At 35.4% G+C, this 21,957-nt stretch overlaps 1 protein-coding gene across 1 annotated transcript in view; it reads left to right on the top strand.

The window, feature by feature from the left end:
- The window catches only part of FRAS1 (Fraser extracellular matrix complex subunit 1), a 488,324-nt gene that overhangs the window by 321,976 nt on the left and 144,391 nt on the right, over positions 1–21,957 (top strand). The window contains exons 29-30 of the mRNA XM_074276760.1: positions 13,171–13,324; positions 21,384–21,562. Of these exons, the coding sequence (XP_074132861.1) occupies positions 13,171–13,324; positions 21,384–21,562 (333 nt within the window). The remainder of the gene's footprint in view (positions 1–13,170; positions 13,325–21,383; positions 21,563–21,957) is intronic.

Here is a 21,957-nt window from a genome sequence, read left to right as displayed (position 1 = left end):
CATTTAGATCATTGATCTCAGCATTTAGGTCTATTAGTATGTACTGGATGCGAATACTAATTAATTAATGCTAATAATAATCCTAATATGATGATAATATTACATAATATAATAATAATAATAATAATAATAATAATAATACTTGATATTTAGAATTTTCTTTCATGTATTTTCTGTTTTTGTCTTTTTCACCAAAAAAGGAGGTGAGAGAAGGAGGACTAAAGGATGAAGTGGTTTGTTCAGTATATGATCAAACTAAATCTACGGTCTTTGATTTCCTTTGAACAGTCCTTTTTGCGTCCTTTGCTGAAGTTATTATAGATGGAAATGTCTGATGAGCAAAGAAAACAACATCCCTGTAGTTTCAAGGAGACATGTGGCCAATCTTGGAGGATTTCTTTTGGTTTTGTTTTGAATGACCATATGTGAATATGGGACATGAGACTATCTACATTAAACTAAACACTCCTGTTCAGGGTTGATTGATGACTATTGTCTGCTTGGTAACCTCAGTATGATGGTAGAGGGCTTTCTGCCTAATCCCTTGTGAGTGGCTGTCCACACCATTACTGATAACACTCAATAGAGATTCTCAGCTGTCATTGTGGGCAGAAAGAACAGGGATTGGGTGAGCACAGAACTTGTGCTATACAACCATTCTGATCAGAACAGATACTTGTTGGGTAGGGAATTGGCTGCCCACATGATGCCCATTTTAGAACCAAAAGAAGAGATATTCCACATAAATATGTGCCAGCTCTGTCCTTCTTCCCTTCCAACCTCTAAATCCACATTCATAAAAATGCCATTTTTTTTCTTCTTGTTCTGGATGCAAACACTGTTAAATATCACCCTGAAGACTTTTGTTGGAACATTTATGAAAAACAGGCTTCCAACTAGCAACCAATCATATCTAATCGAGGTATGGAGCAGGGGAAACAAAATAAATCCTCAAGATTAAGGATTGATGAAGAGAGCTTTTCTGAATGTTTGATTAATTGGATGGATTACTAAGTAAAAAAAATGCTGAGATATTTCTGTAAAGCTATTCAGTATCTGACAAGAGTTAGAATGTGGCCAGAGAGAAGCTAGATCACATTCTTTATTTAAGTAAACAGATGTTATTTTAGAAATCTTGCTTCTTTCACATATTTCTCTTTGTCAAGAAACCTGATAATCTTTAATGATCCTTTTTTGTTTTTATTTCGAGCTGGTAACTTGCTACTCTTGGGTACCTTTGATATCAAAAAGCCAATAAATTCCACTGGATGGAAAATTCCTGGGTTGCTGGGAATAATCCCTGGCTATTTGGTCCTGGTTACTGTGTAGCTAGTTTCCTTGATTTTGTTGAATTGTACCACTCCCACTGTTTTTCCTGAGGAATGTTGTTTTTCCTTTATCTGATAGTTGGTACTGATAAGACAAAATATGAGTAGGCTTTTTATATAACTATTTTAGTGGGACAAAATACTTTATGCTTCATCTTTCAAGTGTACTCCTTACCCATTCCTATAGCATCTGTTTCTCACATTAGCCATCTCTTCCCCGCCTCCCCCAGGCTGGGGTTAAGTGACTTGCCCAGGGTCACACAGCTAGGAAGTGTTAAGTGTCTGAGACCAGATTTGAACTCAGTTCCTCCTGAATTCAGGGCTGGTGCTCTATCCACTGCACCACCTAGCTGCCCCCATTAGCCATCTCTTAACCTGACTTTCTACCCCTTTATCTGGAAATGATAATCAAATCAGCATTCCTGGTTATCACTCTGCCTGCTTCAACGTAATGAGATGATTCAGTATACTGGGACTGTAGGACTAGGAAGGAGAATCCAAATAGGTATAAGATATCTGCTACTATAGGTGACCTTATGGCCATTGGTTCATCAGTGTTCTTGTGTCCTGTGTTTGGGGGATAATGGAGTTCTGTTAGTCTCCTCCCTTGCTCATATAGTCACTAGTATTTTTTATTATATATAGTTGTATAATCTTTTTTAATCTGAATGCTCACTGACTTTTAGCAAATGCCGTGGGAAAGGAAGACTTTTTGTAGTAGTAGGAGAAAAGGGTGCTAGAATCTTTACTTAGAGGAATAAATATCTCATCCTGTAGCTTTTCATTGCTGTTGGATAACTTTTGAAAGAATGGTCATATGAATGTACTTAGAATTAATTACAATTACAATTGTACAATACAAATAATTGCAATTTGTACAATTAAGAAGCCAAAATGTGTCCTGTCTTTTCCAAACTTTTATTTGATGGGGAGGGGGGGGGGTTGAAAATGGTTCACATGATTTAATGAGCAAATTGGTGAGATACACAATAAAGAAGGCCTTTAAATGTTCTTTGTTGCATTTTGTGGCATTTTTTTTTTGTAGATGCTTTGTAACCAGCTGATTGGTTTCTGTAGTTGAGGTACATGATGATGTAGTCATCATCTAAATACTAGTTCTGGGTACTCTTCACCTTGCAAGTGGAGGGGCATCTTTAAGGACTCATTTTGTCTAGTTCTCATCCTCTGCTAAATGAGTGATACCATATAATAGAACCGATGATCCATGTCCAAAGTTGAGTCTTCCCAGGGCCAGATGTGAGTGACAAGCCAAAGTGCTCCTGACTTTGTCTTTTTGTGAAGTTTTGTGAAGTTTCCTCCTTGTCTTTTTGTAACTCAATCTCAGCTAATTTTTCCAAGTTAATTTCTTACATCTTTCTAGTCCAGCATAGACAATGGAAACAATACTCAGAGGTCTCTCTTGTGCATGGGATCATCTTTCTTTGGACACTTCTGATAGGCATTTCATGTGTGTAGAACCCTTCTCAACCCAAGAATTTGTGAGAATTCATTTCAAAAAGCTCCAATCCAAGATGGGATTTCATGGCTAGTATTCTAAACAGTAAAGTGTTTTAAACAAAGTTTTTTGGTTTTAAGAGGATTGGGATCTTAGTTTCAAAGTGAAATTCTGATGACTACAAAAATGACTGAGGAAGAGGAAGAGATGTCTACATATACTAATGTGGATATACAGAGACTTAGATGTAAAAAAAAAAGTTAATGGAAAATCTCAAAAAACCTCAGACCTGAAAGTTTCTATACTATTGCAGTTTATTCTAGAAATATCTCAAGAAAATAAGAAATTGCTAAACAAAAAGATCAAAAAAGAGAATAAATTCCCATAATACAATCACTCTGCACTAATCACTAAACAACAAGCTCACATTGTCAGCACAGATCACCACTAAGTCCAGTCTGGGCCAGTGTGAAGGGTCTGGAGGACCTTTTGGCCAGCTGGTGTCCTCTTTCAGGATCATGCTTGAAGGGAAAGATTCTTTCCGTCCCCTTTGTTGGCTTAAACTCTGCCCCATGTGCAGAGAGTGGTTTGGAGATTGCTTTTATCTTGTTCAAAATCTGCTCTTGTCAGAACTATCAAAGAGAAAAGGTCTAGAAACCAGCAGGAATTCCTACCTTGCCTATCACCCTTCTCCAGCATGAAGACAATGCATTCTCTCCATTTCCAGCCCTGCTCCTAACCTATGGGATGGTTGCAACAGAACCAGTAATTAGAGAAACGAGAAATTTGGAAGAAACAGCCAAAAGGAGAGGACTTTCCCCTAATGGGGAGAATGAAAAAATGATCAAATTGAAGGAGAAGACCTAATGCAATAAAGATATTATTTGTTATGAGATCTGGTGATACAACTTCAGAAGAGAAGAACTTCACAAAAACAAAACTTGTCTTGAGTCTAGTAAAAAAGAGATGGAAGGAAAAGAAAGAATATGCTTGGAAGGAAATGGGGCTCAATATTATTTCTGGGGGGACTCTGCCTCGCTTTCTTATTCTATGAGTTAGCATATTGTAGTAAATAGAAACTAGACATGAGACTTAGGAAAATCTGAGTTCGTTCCTCCCGCAAAACTGTATTTTAGTTATTGAGTCATTTCAGTCGTATTCTTCATGATCCCATTTGGGATTTTCTTCACTTGGATACTAGAGCAGTTTGCCATTTCCTTTTCAGTTGATTTTACAGATGAGAAAACTGAAGCAAATAGGATTAGGTTCACACAGTTAACAAGTGACAGACTTTCTCACTCTAGACCCAGACACTCTCTATTGGACCATTTAGTTGCCTGCTTACTAGCTACGTGATTCTGGGTGAATCACTTAATTACCTGCCTCAGTTTCTTTATTTTTAAAATGGGGGAATTGGAGTCAATGAACCCCTCAATGGCCTCCTTCTCTGATCAATAAATTCTTCCAAACCTCCATTTGAGGAAGTCCCCATACTGCCATGTTCATTAATATTCCATCTCTCCTCCTGACTATCTAAATTACTTTCTCCCTCTGTGTTCTTCCTCCTTGTCCCACTCCCCCCCCAAGTACCTCATTTATGTGTTGTCTTCATCTGTTACAATGAGAGCTCCTTGATGTCCCTGTCGGTCTTTTTGCTTATATTTTTATCCTCATGGTGTCTAGCACACAGTAAGTGCTTAATAAGCATTTTCTCTATTATAATCTGATAGTAGTAGCAAGCTGGAAAAAAAAACAACCCTCACGTTAAGGACTTTTGATAATAATTTAAACAGTGGTAAATCTAAACTCATTTAAAATTGGTTTGATAAAGTGCAACTCTGACCTCTTTATGAAATTATGTTGTTACATTTTATTATTCTGTACCTGACAAACCTTAACTAACATGAACATTTCCATATGCAAAGAATTGGAAACAGGAATTGTACATGAAACCATGGGCCTCTACTACTAACAGATTTTTTTTCATAAAGCAAATAATAAATTAATCTTGTTAGTTTTAACTTTTCAGCTTTGCTACATCCCTACAAATCTCATGTTTTTTCTGTTTGCATGTTTTTAAATGCTTCACTGACCTTCTTATTTTGATACGTGACTTGGACAAAGATTTAGATGTCATGCTTATCAAAACTGGAAAGTAGTCTAACAAAAATTAGTTGTAGAATGAGATCTCATACTCCATGATGATTGATTATTATCCAAATTAATTTTGATGACTTAGGTAAAAAAGGTCATGTTATTAAAAATATTTAAAGAACATAGAATGAGATCTTGTTCATAACTGGAGATATTGATAGGGAAAGTGTTTAAACAAGTTATAGGGAAGATCACAGAAAAATTAATAGATAATTTTTATTAAGTAACATTGAAAGGCTTCTGTAAAAATAAAATCAAATAACCATCTCTAGTCATATGAAAAAATGCTCTAAATCACTATTGATCAGAGAAATGCAAATTAAGACAACTCTGAGATGCCACTACACACCTGTCAGATTGGCTAAGATGACATGAAAAGATAATGACGAATATTGGAGAGGATGTGGGAAAACTTGGACACTGATGCATTGTTGATGGAGTTGTGAACTGATCCAACCACTCTGGAGAACAATTTGGAACTATGCCCAAAGGGCTTTAAATTGCATACCCTTTGATCCAGCAGTGTTTCTACTGGACCTATATCTCAAAGAGATCTTAAAGGAGGGAAAGGGGCCCACATGTGCAAAAATGTTTGTGGCAGCTCTTTTTGTAGTGGCAAGAAACTGGAAACTGAACAGATGCCCATCAATTGGAGAATGGCTGAATAAGTTATGGTCTATGAATGTAATGGAATATTATTGTTCTGTCAGAAACTATTAGGATGATTTCAGAGAGTCTTAAGAGAGACTAACATGAACTAATGCTAAGTGAAATGAGCAGAACCAGGAGATCATTGTGCATGGCAACAAGAAGATTATGCAATGATCAATTCTGATGGATGTGGCTCTTCTCAATAATAAGATAATCCAGGCCAGCTCCAATGATTTTGTGATGATGAGAGACAACTCTCAGAGAGGACTACGGAAACTGAGTGTGGATCACAACATAGCATTTTCACTTCTTTTGTTGTTGTTTGATTGAATTTTATTTTCTTTCTCATTTTTTCTTCCTTTTTGATCAGATTTTTCTTGTGCAGCAAGATAATTGTATAAATAGGTATGCCTATATTCGATTTACATGTATATATTTTTTTTACCATGTTTAACATATATTGGATTACTTGTCATCTAGGGGAGGGGGTGGGGGAAAGGGAATAAAAATTGGAATACAAGTATTGCAAGGGTCAATATTGAAAAATTATCCTTTCATATGTTTTGAAAATAAAAAACTTCAATGAAGAAAATAAAAATAAAATAAAATAAATTCCATTAGAATTAGAAGGGAAGTGTGTGGTCTAGTGGATAGAACACTGGCCATGAAATCAGGAAAATCTGAGTTCAAATCAATCCTTAGTCACTTAACCTCGGTTGCTTCCCCCTCAAAAAAAAATTAGAAAGGAAATAGTTAAAATGTGGAAGAAAAAAAATCTTCATTGACATATTTCTCTGAGAAAGTTGTTACTTAAGATATATAGGGAATTGAGCAAGACTTATTTCCCCTAATAGATAAGGATATTATTAATTCATATGCATGGTAATTCTATTGCTAGGTCAAAGGATATGAACAAGCAGTTCTTTTTTTAAAAAGACATTTGGGGGGCAGCTAGTTGGTGCAGTGGATAGAGCACCAGCCCTGAAGTCAGGAGGACCTGACTTCCTAGCTGTATGACCCTAGGCAAGTCACTTAACCCCAGTTGCCTCAGGAAAAAAAAAAAGGATATTTTAAAATTTATTGTTAGCATTCTTTTCTTCTTAAATTTTGAGTGCCTAATTTTTTCCCCTTTGTCCCTCACTTGTACTTAAGAAGGCAACCACTACAATATTAGTTATATTTGTGAAATCATACAAAATATATGCTCTGTCCACATTAGTCATATTTTCAAAAAATGTGAGAAAATTATACTTCAGTTTGCAATCAGAGTGCCTCAGTTTCTCTAGAATTGGATAGCATTTTTCCCCATGAGCCCTTTGGAATTATCTTGGATCATTGTATTGATTATAGTAGCCAAGTCTTTCACAGTTGATCATCATTACAATATTGCTGGTTTTGTGCAGTTCACAATAATCTCTCAATTTTTCTCACTGCATTTTATGTCAGTTCACATGGTTCTTGCCATGTTTTGCTGAAACCACCCTCTTGTCATTTCTTATAGCACAATAATATTCCATCACAGGTATAAGCTACAACTTGTTCATTCATTTCACTATTGGTGAAATTCCCCTTGATTTTCAACTCTTTGTTGCCACCAGAAGAGCTGATGTAAATAGTATTTTATACATGGTTTTTTTCCTTTTTCTATGATCTCTTTGGATACCAAACTTGGAATTCTATTGATATTTAAAGATTATGCACAGTTTGATTGCTCCCTGGGCATAATTCCAAAGTGTATTCCAGAATGGTCAGACTATTTTGTTAGTCCATCAACAATTACTAGTGTACCTACAACAAGATTGATCTTAAAAAGCTATTACAATGACAGGGAAGTCCAAGACACAAACTCAAAAGGTAACAATGTAAAAACAGCTACAAACAAAAATGCTAACTGTACCCAAGACCAACAAGAATTCCTGGAAGAGTTGTTTTAAATTGCAATTGTCTAATCAATAGAATATTTTTTCATTTGAATATGGATAATTTTGATTTCTTCTACTGAAAACTGCCTGTTTATATCATTTGACCATTAATCAATTGGGGAATGGTTCTTGTTTTTATAAATTTAACTCAGTTCTATACTTAGTACACATTTGAGAAATGAGGTCTTTATCAGAGAAGCCTGCTTTAAGATTTTTTTGATATTACTTCATTGTCTACAGCCTTTTAGCAAAATAGTCTCTTTGATTATTCCCTTTAATTAAGTTTTTTTTTTGCTTTTGCTTTATCTGCAATCATGCTTGCTACACCATCTCTTAAAAAAATTCAGTCATAGCATATTAGATTCTGCTCCAACTATTTATTTTAACTCTGTGTGTGTCTTTCTGTTTCAAGTCTAAACAACATATGGTTGTATTCTGTTTTCTAATTCATCATGTTATCTGTTCCCATTTTATGGGTGAGTACATCTCATTCTCATTTAAAAAGTTTAAAGAAACATTTCTGAGTAATTTGCCCATTTTATTAATAATGCCATCATATTAATAAAAGGATGATCATTTGGCTATCTCTTTCTTAGAACAAAGGCATCCATGATAGCACACTTATTTCTATATATATGGCCATTGAAAGAGGGATGTTTCTGAGAATGATATTTGGTTAATAAACTATGAGAGAATGAATATTATGATGAGGGGCTAAAACAACTCAAATGAGCATGGATTGTGTTATTTACTTTTTTTTTTTTTTTGGAAATCTGAGGCTGGGGTTAAGTGACTTGCCCAGGGTCACACAGCTAAGAAGTGTTAAGTGTCTGAAACCATATTTGAACTCGGGTCCTCCTGATTTCAAGGCCGGTGCTCTATCCACTGCACCACCTAGCTGCCCCATGTTATTTACTTCTAAATTATCCCCAGTTTTGGGGGAATCTATTAAAAGAATTTTTTCTCAACCAAACCTTAGCAGAGAACAATAACTTTCCCACAAGAGTGATGTCTGACTAGAGGAGGTTAGCTTAATCTTCAAAGATGAGGTCTTGAAATAGCGATAAAAGAAAAAAGGAAGAAATCTATCTCCCCAAATCATTGGTTATTAATAATCATTTCTCTTGACATTCACTATTTTGATTACCATTTGTATATTTCCCACCATTTCATTTTCTTCTGTTTCTTTTCTTTTTATTGTATCCCTTCTTAAAAATTTATTTTGCTTCTTTCTTATTATATCCTTCCTTTCATCACTCCTATTACCTTTTCTGTTATCTTTTTGTCCTACTTGGGGTAAGTTTACATTTCTTTACACAATTGAATAGGCATATATTCTTCCCTCGTTGAACAAATTCCAAGGAGAGTGAGGTTCAAGCATTACCTGTCTTCCCCCACTGTTTCCTCATCCATTATAAAAGATTTTCTGTACATGTCTATTTTGTGTGAGAAAAATCTTCCCTATTCTACTTCTCTTTTTTTCCCCAATGCATCACTCTTTCTCATCATCTTTTTTTTTTTTTTTAATCATTCAAACATAATGGACTCACATTTAATCCCTTTGTGTAGGTAAACTCCTTTTAACTGCCATAATAATGGTAAAATCCTTAGAAGTTACATGTATTATATTCTTATATAGGAGTGTAAATAATTCATCTTTACTGAGATTATTCTTTCATATTTATCTTTTTATCTGTCTTTATCTGTCTTGTGTTTACATATCAGATTTTCTATTTAATTCTGGTCTTTTACCAGGGATATGTGAAAGTGATCTATTTCATTAAATATCCATCCTCCCTGTAGGATTAGACTCAGTTTTATCAGGTTATTTTTGGTTGTGATCTTCTTTGCTTTCTGGAACATATTCCAAGCATTTCTCTTCTTTAACATGGAAGTCCCTAAGTTTTGCGTGATTCTGAGTGATTCTACAATATTTCAGTTATTTCTTTTTGACTGCTTGAAGTATTTTCTGCTTGATTTGAGAGTTGATCTGAGAGTCTGTACTATTCCCAGGAGTTTTCATTTTGGGATCTTTTTCAGGAGTTGATTTTTTTCATTCCTATTTTACCCACTAGATCTAAGATATTTCCTTTATAATTTCTTGAAATATGATATCTGGGCTCTTTCTTTGGTCATGGTTTTCAAGTAGTCCAATAATACTGAAATCATCTCTCCCTGGTCTATTTTCTAGGTCAGTTATTTCACATTTTCTTCTACTTTTTCATTCCTTTTGATGAGATCTAGATTTATTAGATTTCAGGCTTCCTGGTCAGGGAACCAAATGACAAGGTTAGGGTTCCTGGTGGTCAGGGAGTTAAATGATGAGGTTTGGGGTTCAGGGAACCAAATGAACCTAAATCCCCTTAGGATTCAGCACAAGGTAGGGAGTTGTGAGAACCCCCTTCTGGAAGTGCAGAGGTCCTTCGTAAAGGAATTTGTGAACCCAGAAAGCTAGACTAATAAAAATGAAGTTTATTATTAGCATTTGCTTTGCATGAATAGAAAGACTGAATTCCTTAGTGGCAAGGTCCTGGCAGAAAGATATAAAATTTCTAATGGAGAAATCTTGACAGAGAGGTATAAAGTCTTGTTAGGGAAGTAGGTGAGGATAAAGAGAAGGTAACGCTGAAAGAGAATATCATTTCAGTGGGCAGAGGTTTGCTGCTATGCCAGGGAGAGAGTTTCCTTGGCATGGCATATTAGGTCCTCTGCAAGGACTGAGCTTAAAATTGGCCTGTGACCCCAGAACTTCATATGAGCAGCAGAGGCTTGCCATTCACCCTCTATGGGCTGAGAGTTAGTTACTGAAATTGCTGCTGCTGCTTCTGTAGCTACTATTGCTGATACTTTGTGTGTGGCTCAAAATAGGCTTCCAGTCCAGCATCACAAACTTCTCATACCTTCCTCTGAAATTTTCTTGGGCTAGAAAAACGTTTCATCATCTTGACTCTATCCACTCTAAATAGAAAATTCATAAGGGGAGAAATCCAAGGTATTAGTAGATCTTTAAAATGGCCCAAATAAACTCCTAGCAAGAGAAATGCAAATCAAAGTAATTAGGAAGTTCTGCCTCATGCACATCAAATTGGCAATGATGACAAAAAAATGAAAATAGCAATTTGTGGAGGGAGTGTGGGAAGACAGGCAGGCACATTAACACATTTGTGGGTGAGCTATGAATTGGGTCCGATGTTGTAGAAAATGATTTGGAATTATACCCCCAAGTCACTGATCTGTAGCTACCCAACATTATCACTGCCAAGCATATGGAAAAATGAGATCCCAGAAAAAGCACAAGGATCTGCTTGTGCAGTGATATTTCTAGCTGAACTCTTTATTGTATCAAAGTATTGGAACCATTATTTGAGGGGAAATGAATAAATTATGCTTCTTTATTTAGAAAAAGAAGGTTTAAATGTGAGCTCCATCTTCTGTGGTTTTCTTCATCTTTAAATCCTTTAACCTTGTCTGTTACTCTATCCCCCTTTTCTTGACTCTCTGACAAAATGCTGTTACTTCCCCATGGCACTGCCAACCTCTGTACAGAAGCATTTGATGCCATCTCTGTCTGTCTTTTCCAGTGGACAATATCCTCAGTCATCTCCTCCTCTTTCAAATATTCAGCCTCTGCCTTTATCCAGGTTCCTTCTCTCTTACCTCCAAATATGATTGTCTATCCCCCATCCTTAAAAAAATAAAACAAAACAAAACAAACAAACAACAACAAAAAAAAACAATCTTCTGTAGACCCTAATATCCCCTCAAACTATTTTGTGTCTCATATATAATCTTTGCCAAGAAAACTCCAAATGGGGTAATGAAGAATCAGAAATACTTGAAGTATCTGAATAATAACAATGACATATATATGTCCTCATTGCTTTCCCCATTAGAATAGAAGGGATTGGTTCATTCTTTTATCCTCCAGTTTCTGAATTTTTCGAAGACATTTGACTAAGAAAAGAAGAACTTTCAGACCACTAGAAGGAATGATGGGGTCTAGTGAAGATGTTCACAATTAATCAACTCAGCTTATCTGATCCTCAGATTCCTTATGTATAAAATGAGGTTGATTGTTCTAGATGGCCGCTGAGGTCCTGTTTAGGCCTAAATCTGTTATCCAGAGAATCTTTTCTTTGTAGCAGAGAGGATGTCTGCTCCCTGTGGGTACTAGCTCTAAGGGGCCATCTTCCTTAACAGGACATGACAATCTCCCTGGGAATGGAGGTGCACATTATGGCTAAGTTGGGATAGAGGTTTTTTGTGAATCATTCAAAGTTCTGAATTTAAGTTATCCTTAGAGATAGATGCATATATGTATTTATGTGCATGTATATGTAATTCTTTTATATATGTGTTTGTATGTTACTTAAATTCAGGGATTTGGAGAGAAAGCGACAGACAGACAGAAGCAGAAGGACAGAGAGACAGAGAAACAGAACCAGAATCAGAGCAACAGAGACCAACAGATGGAAAGAGAGTCTGGAGAGATAATTAGAGAGAGAAAAGGAGGAAGGAGGGGGAGATAATGGAGAGGATCAGAGAGGAGAGAGATGCTGCCCAATAATGTGTCTGAGGCTGAACATCCTATAATCAATATAGCTTAGGCTGCTGCAAGTATAAGAATGGATTTCACTAAATCAGGAAGTTAGGAGCAAGGGTAAATGTATTTTGTAAGATTCAGGAAATTGCAGTCCCTTTGACATCATTGTAGTAGATACTTTACCTATATGCTGATATATTGTTTAAAACTGTTGTGAATAAGATGCTATAGTAATTTGGACAATATGAAATTCCTCCGGATTTTTCCTCACAATTATTAGTAATTATAGAACTCTGTATAGTTCTATAGATTAGGCATTAGATATTTATTTTCCCAGGTTTTCTTCCAGCTCCCCAATGCTGAATTCCACCAGCCTACTAAATGGCTTACTTGCTTGATTTGTGTAATATGAATAGTTATAATTGCCTGTTGTTGGGAAAGGACCAAACCCCAAATATGGTATGAATATAAAGTGGTGCCTTGTCTCTCTTTCACATGGCTATCCCCTTGTGAATGTTCTTGGCTTTATTTTAGCTATCTGTGTATCTGATAATAGTGATAATAATATAGATAAAAATCCTTCCTGAAATAAAAGCCTTTTAAAATTATATCTAGTTATTTTTTTAATATATGGAAAAATTGAAAACCAGAGCACCAGTATTTCACTAGCTCAGTTTCTGAAAAATGTAAAATATTATATTTTAAATCAAACCTTTTCCTTCAATAGATTGTAAAGTTTTTTTTTCCACTTTTTATCTTGGCAACCAGTTGGTATCTTGTACAATGTTATCACTTAGAATCAAATATTGGGTTCATGAAGTCATAAAGAACTTGAAGGATCCTAAGGGAGACCTAATACAACTCTCACTGTGTATAACTGAAGGAATATTAATAAAAATACTTATTTAGTTGAATTTAATTGACTTCTAAAACATGAAATTTTGTGTCTTCCCAATTAAAGGGAAAGCCATCTGTGATTTTGAGTCTGGGTCTACTCTTTCTTGATGGATGTCTTTGACAAGTTATAATAGTATTGACATTTTCTTGAAATGTGACCCTAAAGGTGGGTTCTGCTCAGTTACTTCTACACTCAATATGCCTTTTTCTCTCTCATAGATTGAAGGAGACCTTCAGCTGGTGGCTAACTCACTGGTGTGGGTTCCAGAGGGAGGGATGCTGCCAATCACCAACAAGATCTTACGGGCTGAAGTGCTAGGTGCCAGAGACTCTGAAATCATCTACACGATTGCCGAAGACCACCCAAAATTTGGTAATGTTTTTTTTCCCACTTTGAGATGATAAAGATGGTCTATCCTGAATCCTTCAGGTCATTCATATTAGTCTATGTTAACTGCAAACTGCACCAATACCAGTGCTAATATTTATATAAATAACAAATGCTAGCATTTATATTGTACCTGCCCTGTGCTAGACACTGTGTTAAGCATTTGACAGATATTATCTCATTTGGTCCTCACAACTATTCTGCAAAATAGATGCTACTATTTCACATTTATTTTACAGTTAAGAAAACTGAGATTAAATGGTTTTCCCAAAGTCACATAGCTAGTAAGAACCTGAATCTGTATAGGAACTCATTTTCCTTACTCCAAACCCAGTGCTTGATCCATTGTGTTAGCCAACTTCTAACAGCCAAAACAAGGATACCTTTACTATATGCAAACTACTTTATGGTTTCCAGAATTCTTTATTGTACCATACCTCCTTTAATCCTCAAAATGATTGTGTGAGGGAGACAGGACAGACATTCTTATTTCCATTTTACAGTTGAAGAAATTAAGGATCACAAATTAAATTGCTTTCCCAAGACCTCATTGTAAGTAGAATATGACATTAGACTTGAGGTTTCCTGAGATCCATTTTGGTATTTATTTTTTTTTCTCTTATATACCACTACTTCATAGTTTATAATGCTTTTACCAATTTAGGATTTACTGATGATATCTCTCTTATTTTTGTTCGCATTAAGAAATGGGTTAATAGGGTTGTTTTGTTTCTTCAATAGAACAACTTTTTTTAAAAAAATTGAAAACAAAGTCACTTTATTATAAAATTTTTTGACAGTATATATGCATGAGTAATTTTTTTTATAACATTATCCCTTGTAATAAATTTTCCAAATTATTCCCTCCCTCCCTCTATTCCCTCCCCTAGATGACAGGCAATCCCATACATTTTACATGGAACAACTTTTTATTTGGCAGAACTGAGACACACACAGAGGCAAAGAGAGACAGAGACAAAGACAGAGAGAGGAGCTAGATCCAAATTAATGCAAGTAATGACTCCTATGAAGTCATTACACTATTCAGCTCTGAAACTGCATGTTTCCATTGGATTGGAACCAATGACAATATTTTACATAATCCCAAATTTGAATAGTATAAGTTTGAACACATGTGCCTAGTTCATAGAATGCATTATTTGTCCTAATTCAGATCTAATTCTACAGATATGGGATTGTTAGGAACCCAACTAAAGTACGATTTTTGAAAATCTTTAAATAGCTCCTTGAACTTGGTCCATGATTGGTATTTTTCCATTGATCAAAGCTTTTCTTGATTAAGCTTTGAACCTTTCACGTAGGAAAACTTTTCGGAGTCTTTATTCCAGAAAGTTCTTTAGTTTTCTGTCTTATTATCATGGTTTTTGTATATCTCTTATGTAAAGAAGACAACTGAATTTCTATGACATCCTGTTTAAGGATTTAAGAGGCTATGCCACAGTACAATAAGCCTAAAGTAATGATATTGCTGGTACTTTTATGGCAATTTATTAAAAGTGATATATTAAAATATCAATTATATTTATCTTAGCTGATAATTGACCATCCCCAAATTAAGCACAACCTATTCTAAGATGTATATAATCCAATAAACTATTCATTACTTTGTACAACTTTCTGTATCCTGAATAACTGAATCTTTAATAAATATTAATGGAACATTCATTAATATCTGAAGACCTATCCTATTATCTGAAGATCATAACAGTTGTTTTTTAGTGTTATTGTTACCCTTGACCATTAATCTCTTAATTTCTTTCTTCCATTCCTTAATTTCCTAATTTCCAGGCTCATAGGCAAATCAGTGGATAGTGCTGCACTTGGAACTGTGAAGACTTTAGTTTAAATGTTGCTATAACAGAATACTAGCCCTGTGATCCTGGTCAAGTCACTTAATCTGTTTGCCTCAGTTTCATCAACTGTAAAATGGGGATAATAAGCACTTAAGGCTGTATAAAGATCAAATGAGATATCCCATGCAAAACACTCTGCAATTTAAAACAGTATAGAGATCCAGGCCTGGAATCAGAAGACTCATCATCCTTAGTTCAAAAACCTGGCCTCCGAGCTGTGTAACACTGAGCTAGTCATGAAATTCTATTTACCTCAGTTTCCTCATCTATAAAATGAACTGGAGAAGGAAATGGCAATGCACTTCAATATGTTTGCCAAGAAAACCTCAAAAGGGATCACAAAGAGTCAAACACTATTAAAAACAAGTGAACAATAAAAACAAAAATTATTTTTATTTTATACCATTCTAATTTTAATATGCTTAGTGTTCCTATTATTCATAATCAAATCAAATTATTACTAGAAGAACCACTTGAATAAAAATGGTGGAGGGAACCAGTAGGATAAGGCATTTAAGCTGATTAACTTGAATCAATTGAATTGAATTCAAATAGATTGGATAAATTTGCCTGGTGATAGCATTTCCATCAACTATTATTATGTTTCAAACCTTCACTTCTGGGAATAATTGAGTTTTCTATTCACTACACCTTGTTAAGAGAACTGAATTTGAATACACGTACATACACTTTCATAGTACATATGTGTAATACATGCATATATATATTCAAGGACAAATGCATATGTCTATATGCATATACATATAAAATTGTTGTATATGTAAATGTATATATTTATACATGTGCATGTGTATACATATATGCATGTTTATATAAATAAGTATGTTGGTCTATATATACGTATATATTATATATATATTTTATGCAGAGAGAGAGAAGGAGAGAGACAGAGAGGAGAATGAGAGAGAGAGAGACAGATAGACACAAAGAAGAGAAAGAGAGAGACAGAGAGACAGACAGAGACAGACAGAGACAGACACACAGAGAGAGGGAGGGGAGAGAAAAAGGGAGAGGGAGAAAGAGAAGGGGTGAGTAGGAGGGGGAAGGAGGGAGAGGGAGAGAGAAAGTGATGTGAATCAATTTTTTGTCTGGACTCATGATTTCATTTGTATGGAGTACCACTAATGAAGAAACTATTTACCAATTAAGATTGGGCACTTTCTTTGTCATTTTTAGGCTTTTGGGGGTATGAAGGGAAGAGATATCAAACTCCCAGAGGACTACAATCAACCTGTAAAACTCCTTTGGAACCAAAATTAGATTAAACTATAAATGGGAAATATTTAACAAGATAAATAAAAATACAGTACGACCTAGATAATGTTAATTTATGTTTTCTAAGTTAGTTTTTCCTCTCCTTGTCCCACCTTTTCTAATTCAGTTTTGTACCACTGGTCTAGGGTATTGAGGGCTTAAGGAACTTGCTCAGGGTCACACAATTAGTATATATCTGAGAAAAAGCTTGAACTCAGGTCTTCCTGACTGAGATCCAGTCTCTATCTATCTGCTATTTCATACTGCCTTTGGAAACATTTTTTTTTTTTGTTAAAGTTGATAAATTACATTCCTTAACACTCCAATTGTCATTCAAATATTATTCCCCTACTACAAACACTTGAGTTGAGGCATATATCCTTTCTCACCTGAACTACTGCAATCACCTCTGGTATCCTGCCCTCTCATTTCTCCCTGTCTCCTTCATCCTGCATACTTTTGCATGGTTAGATTTAATCATGTCACTCTGTATCTATTCAGGAATCTTCACTAGTTTTCCATTGCTTATCTAATAATATTTAAACTCTTTAGCCCAACATTAACTAACTTATCTCTAACTTCCCTCTCCTCCATTCTTTACATGTAGATATACTATCTTTCAAGTTCTAACTCAAAAGTCCAAATTCTTTTGTGAAGAAGTCATATTTATGCATACTGAAAAATGAATATAAACAGATAAGAAATGAAAAAAATGTTTCTTCCAACTTAATTTTTAACCATTTTGAAGGAATTCTTAACCTATGCTTGGTTGAAGAAGGGCTAAAAATGTCTAGTATTAAAAAAGAAATGTGTAAAAAACCCAAAAAAACTCCACCCTGTGTTGGTTCTGGCTGACAGCCATGGAATAATTCTGTTTAGCTAAGATATGACCATATATCAGAGAATACATACCTCTTTGTACATATTTGTGTGCATGCCTATTTATATAAATAGATCATTTGATCTGATTAGAAGATTTCTTCTTTATCTATCGATAGATACATTTGTATGAGATGATTTGTTAGTGGCACATATATACTATATATATGTCTGTTTCTCTGTCTCTCTATCTTTCTCCCTCTCTGCCTCTTTTTTTCCTGTCTTTGTGTCTCTCTGTCTCTGTCTCTTTTCTATCTCTCTGTCCCTCTCTTTCTGTCTCCGTCACTTTCCGCCTTTGTCTGTGTTTCTCTGTCACTGTATTTCTGTCTCTCTGTCCCCCCTTCTCTCTCTCTGTCTCTCCTTCCCTTCTTGTCTCTTTTTGTATCTCTCTGTCACTCTCTGTTTCTCTTTCTCTCTCTCCCTCCATTCTTTCTTTCCTCTCTTTCTCTCTCCCTCTCCTCTGCCCCTCCCTCTCTGTCTCTGTCTTGTCACTGCCTATCTCCCCACCTCCTCTCTCTCTCTGTCTCTTTGTCTCTCTCTTTCTCCCTTCCTCTCCCTCTCCCTCTCCTTTTCCCTCTCCTTCTCCCTCCCCTTCTCCCTCTCCCTTTTTCCCTCTTCCTCTCCCTCTCTCTCTGTCTCCATTTCCCTCTCCCTCTCTCTTTCCCTCTTCCTTTCCCTCTCCCTCTACCTCTCTTTCTCCTCTGTCCCTCTCTTTCTATCTCTGCCTCTGTTTCTCCCTCCCCCCTCTCTCTATTATTCTGATTCTCTCTCTTCTCTGTCTTTCTCTCCTCTCTCTCTCTCTTTCCTTCCTTATTTTTAAAGTTTTACCAAGAAATTTATATACTTAATCTCATTTGAGTTTCCTTACATTTAAGCCACCCAGAGTTATTATGAAAAAGATATAATAGATATCTTCTTATTGAGGCATTTCTGTCATGTCTGGCTCTCTGTGACCTCATTTGGGGTTTTCTTGGCAAAGATACTGAAATGGTTTGCCATTTCCTTATTTAGCTCTTCTTTCAAATGAGGAAATTAAAGTAAATAGATTTAAGTGACTTGGCTAGGAACAGCTAGTAAAGGTCTGAGATTGAATTTGAACTCAGAACCTGACTCTAGGGTGATGTTCTATCCACTGTGCTATTTATGTGATCTCATTTTATAGATGGAGAAACTGAGTTGGGGGTGGAACTTGAATTCAGGTTTTTCTGACTCCCATTTCAGCATTGTCTAGTAGTCTAACACAGCTTCTCATTATTCTTTACAGGTTGGCATAATACACTACTTCTTATGTTAGTTGTTTCCAATTTATTGATAGTAATCATCATCTCTATTAAAATGATAATATGGAGAAAATTCAGAGCTGAAAATAGGATAAAATTGACTTTTTTTTAAGAGACCAATAATTTCAGGTGGAGAATGAATAACAAGAGACAATGTTTTATTTAAAGATGAAAATATTCTGTTTTCATTTCAAAAAAGGGTCAAAGAAATTGAGTATAAAGGAAGACTTAGAAATAATACAAAAAACTTAAATATTGCTGTAATCTGCAAATCTCAGAAAATCTATAATGCAAACTTAATTCTTTAAAAATAGATTTTCTTGAGTTTTTCTCCAATCAAATTTTGTGTAACTTTTGGTTTAACCTTTCCTTTTTAATATAATAATAGCTTTTCTATTTTTCAAAATACATGCAAAAATAGTTTTCAACATTCATTCTTGTAAAACCTTGTGTGCCAAATTTTTCTTCCTTTCCTCTCCCCTAGACAGAAATTAATCCAGCATAGTTTAAACATGTGCAATTCTTTTAAACACATTTCCACATTTATCATGTTGTACACAAAAAAATCAGATCAAAAGGGAAATAACCTCTCCTTTTTTGGGGAAAATTTTTCTTTCTTTACCTACCCAGCAAATCTGCCTTCTGGGACCTTTTTTTCTGGTAAAAGTTGATCAATGCATAATACCACATTAATTTTCAAAATCTCTCTATTCTCATTTTCATACTCATTGGAGATAAGGACTATGATTTAAGTGCTAAGAGGCTGCAACTGTGAGATGAGAAAACTCCCTCCACTGGTGGGAATGGCTTTGAAACTTCAATATATAGTCTTTTTTTTTTTTTTTTTTACCCTGAGGCTGGGGCTAAGTGACTTGCCCAGGGTCACACAGCTAGGAAGTGTTAAGTGTCTGAGACCAGATTTGAACTCGGGTCCTCCTGAATTCAAGGCTGGTGCTCTATCCACTGAGCTACCTAGCTGCTCCTGAAACTTCAATATAGTCTTAAGAATTGTCTAGAGGGGCAGCTAGCTAGCTGAGGGTGGACCCTGGAGACAGGAGGAACTAGGTTCAAATGTGGCCTCAGACACTTTATACAACACTAGCTGGGTGACCCTGGACAAGTCATTTAAGATCAATTGCCTCTCAAAAATCCTCCCCAAATTCCAACAGCAAAAAAAAAAAAAAAAAAAAAAAAAAAAAAAAAAAAAAAAAAAAAGAATATTGCCTAGAGCAAAAAATTTTAAACTGTGGGTCACCATCCCACATGGGGCTGTATAACTGAATGTGGGAGTTGTGAAAATTTTGGCAATATTCCACCAAGATTAAATTTGTTATATTGTAATTTGTCCTTTGTTCTCGAGAAGTACCACGATATCAAGGAGCTGATGCCATGATGTGCAAGTGAATTGGATTTGAGTGAGGGAGGGCTGTGAAAGGTCACCTGCCTCACTTTCCCTTTCATTATCATCTGGGTCCAGTGTAAATTTATGTAAAAATAAACAAGCACATCCATCTCATTGGTATGCAAATTTGCTTTCATCTTTAATAAATGGCAAAATTGTATGTATACCAAAAAGGTATTTTAAAATAAATTTTTTTATGATTTATTCTCATAAATGTTTGATTTGCATACCTATTTTATATATCTGTATACTCAGGTTTGTGTAAAAATTTCTCATGGTGAGAGGACTGTGGGAACTGAGTCTAGATCACAACATAGTATATTCTCTCTTTTTATGTTTGCTTGCATTTTGTTTTCTTCCTCATTTTTTTCCTTTTTTGATCTGATTTTTCTTGTGCTGTATGATAATTTTGGAAACATGTAGAGAAGAATTGCACATGTTTAACATATATTGGATTTCTTGCCATATAAGGGAGGGGATGGAGAGAAAGGATAGAGAAAAAAATTTGGAGCACAAGATTTTGCAAGGGTGAATGTTGAAAATTATCTATGCACATGTTTTGAATATAAAAAGCTTTTGAATCGCACATGTTTAACATATATTGGATTTCTTGCCACCTAGGGGAGGTGGGTGGAAGGAAGGGAGAGAGAGAAAAAATTTGAAACATGAGGTTTTGCAAGGGTGAATGTTGAAAATTATCTATGCATATGTTTTGAAAATAAAAATCTTTTAAAAAAAGATAATTTCTTGGAAAAAAATTTCTCATGGTAAAGGGGTTGTAAGTGGAAAAAGTTTAAGAAGCCATGCTTTAGAACTCTGAGGGATTAAATGATTTACCTGGACCAGATTCAGAATGTGTCCAAGGCAGGATTTGATCCCGGAGTTTTCTGGATCAGAAACTAGTCCTTTATCAACTAACCCTATCCCACACCTCCATATCCCTTTGATTTTCTAATGCAATTTTAGTGGACATAAGTCACTTGTTTCATACTTAACTTTGGTGCTATTTGCAGAAATGGTTAGACTTGCTTTAGATTTGTAAATGCTATCTAAGATTTTGTAATGATTACCTTTTTGTGACCCTTATCCTTGCTAGATGGTAAGAAAATAAAAAAGAAAAATTACAAATTAAAAAGTGAAAAGACTGCTCTCCCAGGGACTGGAGTGCTTTGGATGAAACATATCTATAGTCAGCTATATGGGCAGCAACTCTTTTCTGGTGAAAGAATAGAAACTCCTGGCAGAACATTCATGAGTATCTTTTAGAAACTCTATGAGTCTATAAAGAGTTGACAGCCCATCTGCCTCTTGGTAATTGTGCTCTGCTTCTACAGGGGAGTTGGTTCTTTTGATGAACATGCCGGCGGGCAGTCCAGTGGATGGGAGGCAGCACCTGCCTGATGGGAGAATGGCCACACCCACCAACACCTTCACCCAGCAGGATATCAATGAGGGCGTTGTGTGGTACAAGCATTCGGGTTCCCAGACTCAGAGCGATTCCTTCAGCTTTCAGGTACTCTCTGGTTCATTATCTCAGTACCTTGAAGCATAACTAATAGTAATGTGTGTGTATGTAGATAAATGATACATCAAAGCATCAAATATAAAAAAGGACTGTGGGTAATTTTATATTGATGTCATAATAAAAGCAAACACTCTTATAAACCCGTAAGATAGGTAGCTTCACTTGCCAATTCAAAATGTTCTTTCCAAGAGATTTAAAGGTATAGTTATCTAAGTAAGAATAGATCCAAAGGAACAAATAACTCTTCGTTTTTTTCCCTAGAAATGTTTATAGGACAGATTTATTTCAAAATATCAAGAAAAATATAGGATGTACTATCCCAAGCTATAGTTAAAGCAGGTATGCATATCAAGGACCAAGGATTTTCCATCTAATTTTCATGG

This window comes from Sminthopsis crassicaudata, chromosome 6, assembly GCF_048593235.1.
Source record: "Sminthopsis crassicaudata isolate SCR6 chromosome 6, ASM4859323v1, whole genome shotgun sequence".
NCBI classification, from domain to species: domain Eukaryota; kingdom Metazoa; phylum Chordata; class Mammalia; order Dasyuromorphia; family Dasyuridae; genus Sminthopsis; species Sminthopsis crassicaudata.
Note: the sequence above shows the minus strand (reverse complement) of the source record. Positions and strands in the feature narration are given on the sequence as shown.